The sequence below is a fragment of the Euleptes europaea genome, chromosome 1 (genome assembly GCF_029931775.1).
Source record: "Euleptes europaea isolate rEulEur1 chromosome 1, rEulEur1.hap1, whole genome shotgun sequence".
Taxonomy (NCBI): Eukaryota; Metazoa; Chordata; class Lepidosauria; order Squamata; family Sphaerodactylidae; genus Euleptes; species Euleptes europaea.
The window spans coordinates 125,480,833-125,496,452 of record NC_079312.1 but is presented as its reverse complement, the minus strand read 5'-3'; the positions used below and the strand labels follow the sequence as shown (position 1 = coordinate 125,496,452).

Genomic DNA, 15,620 nt, shown 5'->3' with positions numbered 1-15,620 from the left:
GCGCCTTCCTCTGCACAGCAACCCTGGTATTCCTTGGTGGTCTCCCATCCAAATACTAACCAGGGCTGACCCTGCTTAGCTTCTGAGATCTGATGAGATCAGGCTAGCCTGGGCCATCCAGGTTAGGGCACTGTAAGTTATATCGCTGCTAATAATTAACAAAGGGCGAAAACGCATGGTCGCTTTAGCCTCCTTTAGTCCCTGTTTCAGCCAGGATTCAGCCAGGATCAAACATGTGCGTTTTGCCTAATGTGAATTCGATCCTGGCTAAAACAGGGATTAAAGGAGGATAAAGCGACCATGCATTTAAAATGTTCTCCAGAATCATGGGGTGAAAACGCACGGTCGCTTTATCCTCCTTTAATCCCTGTTTTAACCAGGATCCAACACACATTAAGCGAAACGCATGCGTCTGATCCTGGCTGAATCCTGGCTGAAACAGGGATTGTGTGTGTGTTAAGTGCCGTCAAGTCGCTTCCGACTCATGGCGACCCTATGAATGAAAGTCCTCCAAAATGTCCTATCTTTGAAACAGGGATTAAAGGAGGATAAAGTGACCATGCGTTTTCACCCATTGTTAGGGGTTCCAAAATTCCAAGGTAACACATACAAACAGCCCCTGTAAACGCAACAATCTTGAAAGATATAACGATGTATAACTGTTGTAGTTCCCAAAGTTCAAAGTAACTTGTAAGCCAATCAATCATAAATGGCACAGCTGTGTAAAGATAACAAAACAATCTATCCTGACTGATACCACAGTGTAAATATAACAAGGAAAGACGAGTCTCTCATTTTATACAAGCAGGACACTCTGCAGATGATTTTAAGTCTTTTGTTATTTATCGCTTTCAGCCACATCGATACAACAGAGTGGATGTAGATAAAATTCTAAGACAACAAGAAGCAGCATACATATATTAACTACCTTCAGTAGAACCTCATGGATTAAACTCTCAACTGGAATGCATGACAGATTGTTTTGTTATCTTTACACAGCTGATCATTTATGATTGATTGGCTGACAAGTTACTTTGAACTTTGGGAACTACAACAGTTACACATTGTTACATTTACAGGGCACTTTGTATTTGTATGTGTTACCTTGGAATTTTGTAACCCCCAACAATTACTCTGGAGAACATTTTGTTAATTATTAGGAGTGATATAACTTACAGTAAAAGCTAATGAAGGTGGCAAGTTAATAACTTTGTAGGTGCCATTTCATTGCGTGGCGACTATTTCATTTTTTGTATGAATCCTGAAAATAGTCAGAAATCTGAAGCAAAGCATAAGGATTTAAACACGATATGTTAAATGATACCGAAATTACATAGTAGGAGAACACTTAAACAGTAGAGAGAGCACAGCAGTATAATCTACAGTCCCTGTCCTTTTACCAAAGCATCGTTCTGACTCATTTCATTACAGTACAAGCCCCATTTCCTGTATTAAAAAGCCTTTCTGAAGAATTCACATGAACACATGAAGCTGCCTTATACCGAATCAAACACTTGGTCCATCAATGTCAGTACTGTCTACTCAGACCGGCAGCGGCTCTCCAGGGTCTCAAGCAGAGGTCTTTCACATCACCTACTTGCCTTGCCCCTTTAAATGGAGATGCCGGGGATTGAAACTAGGATCTTCTGCATGCCAAGCATCTGCTCTTCCACTGAGCCACGACCCTTCCCCTAATTCAGTTTCAAATAGTTTTCAGAAAGCTAGGAGAGTGGGAGTGTTCCTACCCTCATCAGGCAGGCCGTTCCATAAAGTGGGGGCCAGAACAGAGAATGCCCATGTGCAGGCAGCAGTTGGTTTTGCGCTTCTGCAAGGTGGCCCCAGCAGAAGGCCCTGCTCAGATGAGTGAAGCTGTCCTGGCAGAGCACAGAGAGAGGGGGGTTCCTGCAGATATGATGGACCAAGGCCATGAAGGGCTTTTTATGCGATAGGCAGTACCTTGAACTGATAGGCAGCCAATGAAATGATTGCAGAAAGGGAGCAATATGCATGCTTGGGTGGGCAAGCCATTCTTTGTGCTCTGCCAGTATGCAGCTGAGGTGTGACACTCTAGGAACTGCATATCAAGCTACTGAGTGATCCTTATGCCAAGGTGGGAGTCTTGCAGGAGTCAGATTGTGAATTTAAAAGGTGTCATCCCAGGCAGTGTTACACCCTTCTGAGCTAGGGTTGCCAAGTGCCTGATGATGGCAAGCAAAACCCCGCCAATCCACCTGGCTGCACACCAACCAGCTGAGGGGTGGCAAGCAAGCGTGCATGTGCACCTGCACGCCACACTACATCACTTCCAGTTTACACCCGAAGTTCTACTTCACAACAGGCCTTTTACCACTGGAAGTTTGAGTGGTAAAAGGCCCCTTGTGATGCAGCACTTCCAGGTGTAAACCGGAAATGATGTGATCTCATTGGAGCAGCCATGCACACGTGATCCCTGCCTCAGCTCCACTCCAAAAACCTCCCACCAGAGGAGAGGGGCGGACATGGTAACCTTATTCTGAGCCCACTGACTACAACTGCACTGTAAATAGTTGTCAAACTCTGTGCCAGGAAATCCTGAGATCCCTCAGTCTGGAGTTCAGTAATAGCTAGCAAGCTTTCCTGAAAGACAGATCTCTGCTACAGATCTTCCCTTGTGATGCATAGCTACAGGAGAGCATTGTGGGTGATACAGAGAGTCAGTCGACAGGGAAACAAGCAAGCTCGGCCAATGCCCTCCATGAACTGAACACCTGAGGGCATGCCTGAGTCTTCTGCTATGTGCTGGGGTAGATTCCTCAGCCAGTAAGTAGATGTGGTAGCTGGAGGGTTGGAAAAAGTGGGCCCTAGGTAATGCAGAGTTAGACCAATTCTGAAAGTCACTATACTATTGATTTCTAGTCATTCTGCGACTGTGGACATTGAGAAGTGAAGTATGAAGGCGCAGGGATGATATGACTTTCTTCTCTTCAGATGTCATAGGATTCTCCCACAGTCTAGGTCCCTACCATTCTCATCGCATCGCCTACCAATTCATCCTAGGCTGTTGGATGGCCTGTTCATTTGGACTGGAGGAGAAACAGCAATAAAATAGATCCCACCACGGGTTGGCTGAGCCCCTGGGCTCAAGGGGGGGGGGAGTGTGGAGAGGATGTTCCAGGGGAAAGGAGATCCAGGGCAGCAGGCCTGACCAATATGGCAAAATAAACCCATCAATCAAGACCAAGACAAAATAAACTTAGTGCAATGGACTTTTCACACTCCAATTTTGGCTGTCTTAATACCTGAGGCACATCTAAATGGCTTATGAGAAATTGGGAGTAGAAAAAACATTTTAAAATGAATGGCAACTAATTAACTTACACAGCCTCCACAATGCGAACTACTGCCCAGGAAGAGTCAGTAAGACAAATTCAGAGTCAAAGGATGACCTTTGCTGTCCCCAAACCTTCTTACCTTTTTCACTGACTTACATTCATTGTAACTCACATTCTGTGTTCAATTCTTCAGTATGGAGGCTCAATCCTATAGCATTCCAATTTTCTAAACTGAAATAATCCATAATTTACCCCAGATCAAAAGACTCTGTCATGTCTGTCACCACACTGGTGGTGGTGGTGGAAAGTGCCGTCAAGTCCCAGCTGACTTATAGCGACCCTGACTTATAGCAATCCTTTCGAGGCAAGAGGCGTTTGAAGGTGGTTTGCCATTGCCTGTCTCTGTGTAGCAACCCTGGACTTCCTTGGTGGTCTCCCATCCAAGTTCTACTAGGGCCGACCCGGCTTAGCTTTTGAGATCTAACAAGATTGGGCTAGCCTGGGCCATCCAGGCCAGGGCACATGGCACACTAGTCCTGCTAAATCCCACAAAAGCAAATCACATGCAGAGGATTGGCCTGAATGAAGTAAACTAATGAGCAATGAATGTCAGATATCAGCCCCACCCCACCCCCCAAAAAACCCTGTGGAGTTCATCTTGAATAATTTTATCTGTGATTTTCTTCTTTGGCTGATTACATCTCAGCAGGGTGCCAGAAAATACTATTTTAATTTCTGGAAACTCCAGAGGCATGGGAAGTCTACGGATTACACGTACGGGTAATAGGTAGTACTAGTTTATTGTATAAGACTATAGGCCATTACAATCTAAAACAATATAACAGCAATTTTAAAATGTACAAACCAATATAACAAAAAAATACACATTAAAATATGCCCGTTCAATTGTATTCAGCATTCCACAATTTATAGTTGCTTCTCTCTCATCTTCTTAGCGCCAGGGCATGAAGTGCCATTTTTTGGGAAATATAGGGATCCATATCTGATAACAAATAAGTTAATTTATCAGCATCAGATAATTATTGTAATACAGATAGGTTTGCCAAAAACTTGTTTCGGGGTTCAATGTATAAAGCGCAGGCCAAGACGTAATGCAGAGAGCCAGCATGGTGCAGTGGTTAAGAGCAGTGGTTTGGAGCGGTGGATTCTGATCTGGAGAACCAGGTTTGATTCCCCACTCCTCCACATGAGCGGCGGAGGCTAATGTGGTGAACTGGATTGGTTTCCCCACTCCTACACACGAAGCCAGCTGGGTGACCTTGGGCAAGTTACAGCTGTTAGAGCTCTCTCAGTCCCACCTACCCCACAGGGTGTCTGTTGCAGGGAGGGGAAGGGGAGGTGATTGTAAGCCACTTTGAGTCTCCCTTAAGTGGTAGAGAAAGTCGGCATATAAAAACCAACTCTTCTCCTTATTCTACAGCCCCAGCCCCACTACATAGGCAGATGTGTTGAGCCAGGGTTGTGGTTTTTTTTTTTTTTTTTTTTTTTTGAGAAACGACCCGCAAGAAGTTCCGTGGGCACAGTCTGGAAACACAGTGATGTAAAGGCTGCTCTAAGACTATAGATTGGGATATCTGCTACAAATATATAATATGAGGACAGCCTGGTGGAGGTTCACGGAGCATGTCAAAAAGAAAGAAGTGCACGTCAAGGGATATTGCATATCCTTTGCACCACTGGGTGAACTGCATATAGCTATGCAACCCGTCTCCCACCCACCCCCGTCTCCCACCCCGCAGTATTACTGAGCAGAGAATTCTAGAGGTCTGATCTCACTGTGGCCTCGGGAGCAGATTCCCAGGTGCGGCTTAAGTTATAAAGGCACTTGCACAGGCGTCTCTTGTTCGATGTATAACCTGGGTAGGAGTATAATGACATTTACTATTGACAAAGTATGGAAAATAATGACTACTCTCAGTTAAGCAGAATGCCATAAGATCACAGGTGAGCCAGGCAGCAATTAGGAAGCACCCTCAAAGAAAGCTAACATTTCTGCCGCGCTCTCTCTTCCCTGAGGCCATGAGACAAGGCAGCTGCTCTTTGCAAGTTTAAACCACTAAGACTGGTTTCTTCCACCAGTCTTCTTAGAGGCAAACTAGAAGCTACACAAAAAGTGGGATGTTCTGGTTCTTAAATGAGAAGTAGCCTTGAGAGAGTACGATTTGAAGGAGTGGAGCGGCTGGTTGGCAGGGCGGGTGGGGGGGGGAGGGAAAGGCAGTGTGCCAAATAGATGCTTGGTTTCCCCCTATCCTATTACTTAATTAAGCACTGGTACAGTGAGGGGGAAAAGTATTTGATCCCCTGCTAAATTTGCCAGTTTGCCCTCTGACGAAGAAATGACCAGTCCATAATTTTAATGGTAGGTTTGTTGTAGCTGTGAGAGACAGAATAACAACAGGAAAAAACCCAGAAACCCAGAAGACAAAAGTCAGAGATTGATGTGCATTATAATGAGGGAAATAAGTATTTGATCCCCTATCAACCAGCCAGATCCTAACCCTAACCCTAACCCTAACCCTCCCTGTAGCTGTGAGAGACAGATATAACCCCCAGAAACCCAGAAGACAAAAGTCAGAGATTGATGTGCATTATAATGAGTGAAATAAGTATTTGATCCCCCATCAACCATCCAGATCCTAACCCTAACCCTAACCCTCAACCTCCCTCGGTCTGGGGCTCCATGCAAGATCTCATCTCGTGGAGTTGCAATGATCATGAGAACGGTGATGAAGCAGCCCAGAACTACACGGGGGGAACTTGTCAATGATCTCAGGGCAGCTGGGACCATAGTCACCATGAAAACAGTTGGTAACACACTACGCCGTGAAGGACTGAGATCTTGCAGAGCCCGCAAGGTCCCCTTGCTCAAGAGAGCACATGTACAGGCCCGTCTGCAGTTTGCCAATGCACATCTGAATGATCCAGAGGAGAACTGGGTCCATTCAAAGTCCATTCAAAGGTCATTCCTATGCTGTTCCCCTCCATACAGTATTTCAAAGGTGTGCTTACCCACGTTGGGAATCATAACAGGAAAAAGGCAGCTGGGGAAATAGATTGTGAGTACCAAAACAGATGGAAGGGAAATAGCTAAGCAGTCTTTCTCCTCTCACTCCCACCTCCCAAAAGTTGCAGCTTCCTGAGCCTACTTTTCAATATATATTTTAAAAGCATATACTGGTGCTTCGTTTCACGCATTTGTACATACTGTGCAGTTTGTGCCCTAAGTATCATCACAGTCACACCCATTCCTAGCAGAGCAGACTTCCTGCCATTGCTTTGTTCTTAGCAGAAATTCACTATAGATTTTTAAGCTGCTGCCCCACTGAGGTGAGTTTTTTTCCCCTTTACAAATTGACTGTGCCATGAGGACCAAGGCAGCTGGTCCCGAGATGGAGAAATGGAATACTCCCTGTCAGCAAAGACCAGATGTTACTAATCTGCTCTACTTAAACAGAGTTGGGACAATTTTGAGATTTGGGGTCAAATGCTCCTCATCCATCATTAATTCTGAATCATTTGCAGAAAAGATACCATCAGAACATTGCAGTGCACATCACTGAAGCAAAGAGAGACCTGAAAAATGTATTATTGTTGACTGAATTGAAAGCACAAGGCTGACAAACAGGTTCTGATCTACTGTTCATTCCATCAGGAAGTCTGTTATTGCTCCTCTACTTAACAATTTTCCTGGCCAACCTGATGTGTTGTTGGCCAAGATGCTCCTAACATAAAAAACCAGTCTTCACTTCTGACCGCCGAATTTTGTTCTGGAGCCCTGTTAGGATAAGATTAACTGAATGACTCTACTATTTTAAAATATTAAGGGGGTTATGTCAAGTTATATGATGTTTATACAAACTCCATTCATATACTGTAATTTGTAATTTTGACGTTTAGGTTATATGTTGTATTTTTCTAGCTGGTCATTGACCGTATTAATAAATTTGATTTGACAAACGGGCTCAACCATTTCTCCTCTAAACACTGAACTCCTACCCCAAATTAGGCAACTGATAGAATGCCCAACCTCTCTGTTCAACAGCAACAACTTCATTTTACTGTGACACGTACACAGCTCAACAACACTGAGAAGTATGATAATGATAAAAAAACCTGGGTGTGTGTGCATGCGCTGAACAAGACGTAGATGGAATGCCTTCAAAACTTCACTGGACTGTCTGTAGGTCTGTGAAGCCAGAAGCAAGTTTTTAAGAGTGGTCACAACCAGTTCTTCACCAGTGACAGTGAATCTAGCTCCACAGCTAGCGTCACAGGTGTGTATGTAACAGCAAGTCAAATGCTGGATCAGCTGTCAATCTTTCCTCTTTCTTCATGCATTATCTGGCTTGTCTATCTTTTTTAAAAAGAGGCACCTGTACTTTTATATATCCAAACTTCACCTCACCGACAAAATAAATTACAAGTATTTAAAAACAATTGCCAAACTGCTTCATGAGTTAGAGGGTGTGTGTTGAAGACAGCACAGATACTGGCCAGTAGGTGTCTCCACATTGGCTTTTTCCCCCAATTCAAAATGATAATGCTGGAAATTGGCAGAACTAGTTTTTCAGACCTTGTGCCAGGACTGGGGGGGGGGGGGATTGCCTATATTAAGGGCACTTCCAAACTAGATACTAGACACTTCCAAACTAGATACTAGACACTTCCAGACTGGGGGTCTGCAACCTTGATAGTTTTAGCACTGACTAATGGCACTGAAGGGGTACACACACATTTATAGTAAGACAAACATTATATAATCTGAAATGGTTCACTGTTAGTGACAAAACCATACTTGAAGACTGAAATAGAATTTATTTATTTATTTCACCGGAGGGGTGGTGAGCAGTCATAGAAACTCTCCTAAAACAGAACCACTCAAGAATGCAGAAGGAAAAACTGCATGTTTTGAATGTTCCCCCATGTCAACATCTCTTTGCAGTTAGATATCAGGAAGAAGGCTAACTTGCAAATGACTCTCAAAATCAGCATCTCACATAGCCATACTTATGTGTGTTTCCTTATCTCCTCACTGCAGAAATAAGGAGACTTTTTTGGGTGGGGGAAGGAATGATCTGGGGTAGTAAATAACATTCCTGCCAAGTTCCATTTGATTTAAAAAGAGGGTCACTGGCAGAGAATTGTATGGAATGCAAGGGACTGGCTTTGTTACATTTGATATCCATTTAGAAACGTGCAAAAAGAGACTACAACCTGATTGCCAATCCACTTTTGACACCCAAACAAAGCTTAGGGCCCCACTGAGCCCAACATCGTGTGATTTCCAGAATCTTTTAATGCTGCACAGGATCATTTCACGCTTCTGTTCACTTGATCTGAATCATGCTTAGATTCTCCAAGTCCAACAATATCATGTGCATGAAGGCATGGGCCATTATCTTCTGAGGGCCAAAACAGGCATGAGGATCAGACCTCTGACCGTAAAGGGCAAATTGCGTGCCCACACAGCCCCAGCCCCAATTTGGATTGGGACTGGTGAGGGGTGGTTCAAGGATTGGGATTGCACATACAGCCCCCATTTGGATTGGGGCTGGTGAAGGGACCCTTCAAGTCTCCCCCCACACACTTAGTTTAACCAGTTGAAAACATGCTCCCCCAGTACTGTTATTAGCACTTATCAACAAAGAGGTGGATCTTTTAAATAGAATCAACAAAAACATGCTGAGCCTGACCCAGATCTTAATTGTGCATGCTTTACAATTTGCCTTTTATAGGTAAATGGAGAATTGTAATCTTTGGCATATCTGTTTTGGCCCTGTGCTAATGGAGAAACCAACCAAGGTGTCTTTGATAGGACCAACTCAATTTGGTGTAAAAATGACTAGAGTAACTGCTAATCTGTAACATTAGGCTACACAGTGAAGTGGTTATTACTCAGTTGCAACTGGTGAGAAATCTGGGATGTAGTTAAGTTGCTTGAGAGCCAGCGTGGTGTAGTGGTTAAGAGCGGTGGTTTGGAGCGGTGGAGTCTGATCTTGAGAACCGGCTTTGATTCCCCACACCTCCACATGAGCGGTGGAGGCTAATCTGGTGAACTGGATTTGTTTCCCCACTCCTACACATGAAGCCATCTGCGTGACCTTGGGGTAGTCACAGCTCTCTCAGTCCCACCTACCTCACAGGGTGTCTGTTGTGGGGAAGGGAAGGTGATTGTAAGCCGGTTTGATTCTGCCTTAAGTGGCAGAGAAAGTCGGCACATAAAAACCAACTCTTCTTCTTCATCAAGTGACCAGATGCTACAGACCGGCTACTAGACCAGCTTCTCATGTGGTTGCATGAGCACTGCAACAGGTTACAACCAGCAATGACATGGTAAAATGCCCGCCTGCAGCTACTCACCGTCACCCTCTTCATTATTGTAGCATCTGCCTATGGAGAGTCAGCTCTGCCATTGACAGAGTGCATGTAGATGGACGTCTGTGAACATTTCTTATGGGGGGGGTGAGGATTCTGCTACGGTTAAAGCTATACGGAATCATCCACTTCTCAGCAGCGGAGGCTGAATTCCTTTTCTAGAGGGCAAAAGGCTCAGCAGGTGAACTCACATCTCACCCGCCTGGCAAGCGGTGACACTCATCTAAATGGCAAATCGGCACAGGGAACGGAAGGCAGCAACTGTAAACATCAATTAGCCAAAATGTATTGGGCCAACCATGTTTTAAAATGTTTTACTGAGATGATTGCCTCCTACTGCAGTTAATTCAATGGCAGACCAATCGGCAGGCAGGCTGGCCAACAGGACACAAAACAATTCTGTCCCGTAGAGCATTATCATTCTCGTTTTATACCTTGAGAAGCTGAGGCAAACTGACTTACAAAGCTGTTCTGCAGCCTACATTCTGCATTTTGGAATTAACAAATCCAAGTACATATCTGCATGGGGGTTAAAAGCATAAGCTATGTTCTGGACCCTCTGCTCCAATGTCCAGCCATAAAACCACTGGATCTTATAAAGATAAATGAGATAAAGTATGTGTGACAATTCAGTATAGTATCATTTTTGCCATTCATTTCTATTTTGCAGGCAACAAAGACAAAATTGGTCCCCTGCTTGTGCAGGTGAAAACGGACTTTGACTTTAGTGGCATCAACATTATAGCATTCACATGTATTTTGTACTCAAACATGGCCCCCAAGTAAAGGTACTCCCCTGAGCAAGACCATTACTGACCCATGGGGTGACGTCACATCCTGACCTTTACTAGGCAGACTTTGTTTTACAGGGTGGTTTGCCATTGCCTTCCCCAGTCATCTACACTTTAACCCCAGCAAGCTGGGCACTCATTCTACCAACCATTCTACCAAGGATGGAAGGCTGAGTCAACCTTGAGCCGGCTACCTGAAACTTCGTTCCCTCAGGATCGAACTCAGGTAATGAGCAGAGCTTTTACCTGCAGTACTGCAGCTTACCACTCTGTGCCACTCTGCCCAAGCACAAGGTGTTAATGTACGAAGCTGCCCCAATAGCTAAGGTGAAGTTTGAACCCAAGTCTAGATGCTGGCTGGGACTTGTGTCTTTAGACAATGTGTGTGTGTGTGATGCTATATATGATGCACATGACACACGAAAGAGATAGTTATGAAAGAGGATAATATTGTCCTTTTTACTATTGCCCTGCTATTTATAGGGTCATCAAAAGCCGTTCTCGGGCTCTTTTTAGCTGGCAAGCTATACAGACACCATCCTGCTTTACACAGTATCCTCTCTCGGGGGATGAGGAAAAAATAGAGGGGGGGATGTATCTGTGAAGGTGCAGTCTTGCCCTCATCACTGAGCCAAGTGTTCACATGTCAAGGATGGTGAGCCTGCTGGAATGGCTGGGCATCTCTAAATGAACCCACCTGAGATGGAGGGGGGGGGCTTTTCAGAGTTGAGTCCAAATGCAAGCCTTCTATAGCTGTGTTGGCGAACCTATGGCACGCGTGCCAAGTCCGGCACGCCGAGCCCTCTGTGGGCACGTGCGGGGGTGGCGGGGGCTTTGAAGGGAGCGCGGAGCCATTCAAAGCCCTTCCTTCCCTGGACTCCCCACCGCCCCCCCTTGCCGAGCTGGGCGGAAACCTCAGTATTCAGGTTAAATTGCCGTGTTGGCATTTTGCGGTAAGTGGGTTTTGGGTTGCAGTTTGGGCACTCGGTCTCTAAAAGGTTCGCCATCACTGTTCTATAGCATTCAATAGATGGAATTTGCTGTGTGTGCTGAACTGAAAACCCAGACTGTACATTTTTGAAATTCAAAGAATTTTATATTTAACATGGTTGAACTTAAAGTGAAAATGCAAAGAGAGAGAGAGAGAGAGAGAGACCACTCACATTTAGTGGAATGTCTGAACTGTGAGTAGAGGGGGGTAAACAGATGCGGCAAGCTGAATTTCATGATGAAATTAATTTGGATTTGGCTGGCTGATAAATAACTTTCTTGTGGTGTTTGCCAACCTGTTTTTAAAATTTGGCATTTGAGTTTCTTGTCTTATGCTCGGTCCAGGTTTTTTGGGTTTCAGTTTTGAGTCTCAACTCGGAATCACCCCTCTTCCACCTCTTGCTCATCTCTTTGACAGTGATGAAAGTGAATTGCATTGCTCACTGGGTAGCCTTGAAACACTGTACAGGTTCTTTGCGGTTAATGAGCAATGGGAGTAAAATGTTCATCAGTAATCCATGACATTGCACAGTCTTCTGAGTTTTCCCACTCCCATCTACTTTGACTGTTACTTAGAAAACGTTCACAGTGTATCTTCCTATTCCTATAGATGGATGCTGCAGTACACAACCAGGGTTCCACGGGAGGTGGTAAGCTCTCCTTCCCTGGAGGTTTTTAAGCAGAGGCTAGATGGCCATCTGTCAGCAATGCTGATTCTGTGACCTTAAGAAGATGATGAGAGGGAGGGCATCTTGGCCATCTCCTGGGGGTGGAGTAGGGGTCACTGGGGGTGTGGGGAGGGAGGTAGTCGTTAATTTCCTGCATCGTGCAGGGGGTTGGACTAGATGACCCTAGTGGTCCCTTCCAACTCTGTGATTCTAGGGTTGTGGGAAGTGTCCTAGAAAAGTACTGGTACTCATTGCAGGACATGGCAGCAGTATGCATTATAGAGCCCGTATTGCTCTCTCCAGGGCATGGAGTATGTGTGCTTAAACGCACAAATGCATAGCAGCATGGGCTGGAACGCGCCATAAATGCCTAGCACATCCATCAGACAAAACGGTTACAGCGTGTAGTGGAAAGCGCCGTCAAATCGCAGCCAATTTACAGTGACCCCATAGGGTTTTCAAGGCAAGAGACGTTCAGAGGTGGTTTGCCATTGCCCGCTTCCGTGTGGTGACCCTGGACTTCCTTTGTGGTCTTCTATCCAAGAACTAACCAGGACTGACCCGGCTTAGCAGCTGAGATCTGATGAGATCAGGCTAGCCTGGACCATCCAGCTATAACACTGAGATTGAAAAAACCGAAATGATGAACTTGGTCTCCTCAAATATACTCTCTGGGGGTGCTCTGCAAAGAATCCCACAGTGTCCTGGTCGATCCAGAGCTGTCATCTGGGAATCTGCATGCTTGCCTCGAATCCAGTAGTCATGGCCCTAGTCATGCACTAGTCACTCAATGGGACTTAATGCATGTGCCCCGCCTGCTTTTATTCCTAGCCCTTTGAGAGTTAGAAGGACAATACCCCTCTTCTCTCCTATGTCTGGCTGCTGGCTTGCCCTTCTGTAGTACATCCAATGGACGCTTCGATGCATCCGGGCGTGCTCACTGCCGAAAAGCAACGCCTGAAACCAAACATGTGCTGCGAGGTCTCAAGGTTTAAGTTCCCATCTAGTTCTGGGCAGGTCTCATTTGTGACCAGCTCAAATCCCACTGGGGGAAAAAGACACATTGAAATGTGCCTCTGCCTCTTGGGTACACCCCAGTGACCCAGTTTCGGGCTGGAACTCCCACACATCAAGCATATTAGGCAATCCTAGCTTGCCTTTTAGGGATCGCTCCTTGCTCCAGAACAACACCAGAGCATGCAAAACATCGCCGCTGGGAAAGATCACACACACACCCCCCAAGCCCCACAAGGCTTACCTAGACGCTGTCCTGGGACCGGTGGAGGAATCCAGCGTGGCGTAGTAATGCCCATAGAGGATGATGGAAAAAGTCAGCCCTAGGAGTAATAAAAGGCACAGCCGCTTCCACCGAGGAGACCCCATTCAGGAAAGTTTGGGGGAGGAAGAGGCAAGCAGCAGCCTGCCTGGGTTTCTCAGCGGCACCGACCCAGGGAACCGGATCCGGGGCTCCTCCACTCCTCTCCTCCCAGCTCTTTTGCAAACTTGCCGCCCGCCTTTTTCACTCCCGGTCCCAGCTGGAGGAGGAGGAGGAAGAGGAGGAGGAGGAGGTCCCCCAGGGCTGGGCTATTGCGCTGCTCCGCGATAAAAACCTCCTCCTGGCCTCCGCCCTCCCATCTGTTGCTAGCGACCCGGCGCACCTTCCGAAGCCCGCGAGGGAGGGAGCCGGGCAGGGGGGCCCTTCGCCGACGGGTTCAGGCTTGCTCGCCCGGGGAGCGGGGGCCGGTTACTGCGGAGCTGGGGGGGGGGGTTGCATTTCTGCACGGGAGGTTTTGCCTGGGCTTGGCCCCTCTCGAGGCGCAGCTTCCCCAGCCAACTGCTCCAAACTCAACAATGAGCCCCCCCCCCCGGGCAGAGTTTTGGGGCGAAAACGCACGGTCGCTTGAGCCTCCTTTCTTCCCTGTTCCAGCCAGGATCCAGCCAGGATCGAACGCACGTCCGTGCGTTCGATCCTGGCTGGATCCTGGCTGGAACAGGGAAGAAAGGAGGCTCAAGCGACCGTGCGTTTTCGCCCTTGGGGATTTGGGGGGGGGGGAATGTGCACCTGGAGAGCGGCGAATCCAAGGCAACAACCCTCCAGTGCGTAAAGGGCAGAGAGGCGCCGACTGTCCCGGGAAGACACCCTTTGGGGGGGATCATAGTGGGTCGCCGTGTTAGTCTGTTTGCAGTAGTCAAAAAGGGCAAGAGTCCAGTAGCACCTTAAAGACTAATGTGACAGCAGGTAGACTTCCCCTGACTATGGAAGATCCACTGATTTAGCAATATTTTCTGGTAGGGTATGAGCTTTCGTGAGCCACAGCTCGCTTCTTCAGAAAGCTCCTCCCCTGCCAGAAAATATTGTTGTTAGTCTTTAAGGTGCTACTGGACTCTGGCCCTTTTGGGGGGATCGGTTCACCCTCGCGGGGCTTTGGAGGCCAAAGTAGGGGGTTGTGGTTGAGCGCCGCCGTACAAGCCGCCCGCCCCCTCCGCATGGAGGCAGGCGCCCAAAACCCCTTCGTTGCGCGTCGATGGGCACAACGCACTAAACTAAAGGGGTCGGGAGGGGAGCAAGCGCGAGAGAGCCAGAGCTGGGTCGATCTGCGTGGCCATTTATTCATGGAGGGGTTTGCATTGGATTCGCCGCTCTTTAGACGCACTTTCCCCCCCCATCCATGTTCTCCAAACTCAACAATAAGCCGCCAGGCAGAGTTTTGAGAATTCAGATGGGGAAAATGCGCATCTAGAGAGTGACAAATCCAAGGCAAAACCTTGTGTGAAGCGCCGTCAAGTCGCAGCCGACTTACGGCGACCCCTTTGGGGGCTTTTCATGGCAAGAGGCTAACAGAGGTGGTTTGCCAGCGCCTTCTCTGCACGACAACCCTGCTGTTCCTTGGTGGTCTCCCATCCAAATACTAACCAGGGCTGACCCTGCTTAGCGTCTGAGATCAGGCTAGCCGGGGCCATCCAGGTCAGGGCTGGGTCTATCCACCACGTTGTAAATGTGGAGTGAAATCCCAGAGATTTAATCAGTAGCGGGACTCTGGAGAAGGGGAGGGATGGGGTGCCATGCTAATTAGCCCCCAAAAAACTTTCTTTCGGAGACCCTTCTTTTGTACCAAGCAGGTGAAGTATGCATGGAAACAACAACCCTCTTTTGTACCAAGCAGGTGAAGTATGCATGGAAACAACAACCCTCTTTTGTACCAAGCAGGTGAAGCATGCATGGAAACAACACCCCCCCCCCCAATAGACGCACATGGAGTTTCATAAGAATTGGACCCTTCCGCTCTCAGATGGCATTTGCTCCCTGCAACGTGCCTTTGGACGTTACAAGTCTAGGAGCCCACGAGCGATTTGCAAACCCGCTTTTCGTGCTTTCGGTCTCACGTCTGAAGAGGAGCACGCGCGTTTCCTTCCCGGTTCCCAGAACGCCAGGACTTAACGTCAGGCTCAGGCTCAAATGGGAA

General features: G+C 47.0%; 1 protein-coding gene across 1 annotated transcript in view; it reads right to left on the bottom strand.

Annotated features, from left to right (window-relative positions):
- Positions 1 to 13,548, bottom strand: part of ST6GALNAC2 (ST6 N-acetylgalactosaminide alpha-2,6-sialyltransferase 2) — a 53,973-nt gene extending 40,425 nt beyond the window's left edge. Inside the window, exon 1 of the mRNA XM_056860079.1 lies at positions 13,415 to 13,548. Within this exon, the coding sequence (XP_056716057.1) occupies positions 13,415 to 13,539 (125 nt within the window). The 5' untranslated portion in view covers positions 13,540 to 13,548. The remainder of the gene's footprint in view (positions 1 to 13,414) is intronic.
- Between the last annotated feature and the right edge of the window lie 2,072 nt (positions 13,549 to 15,620).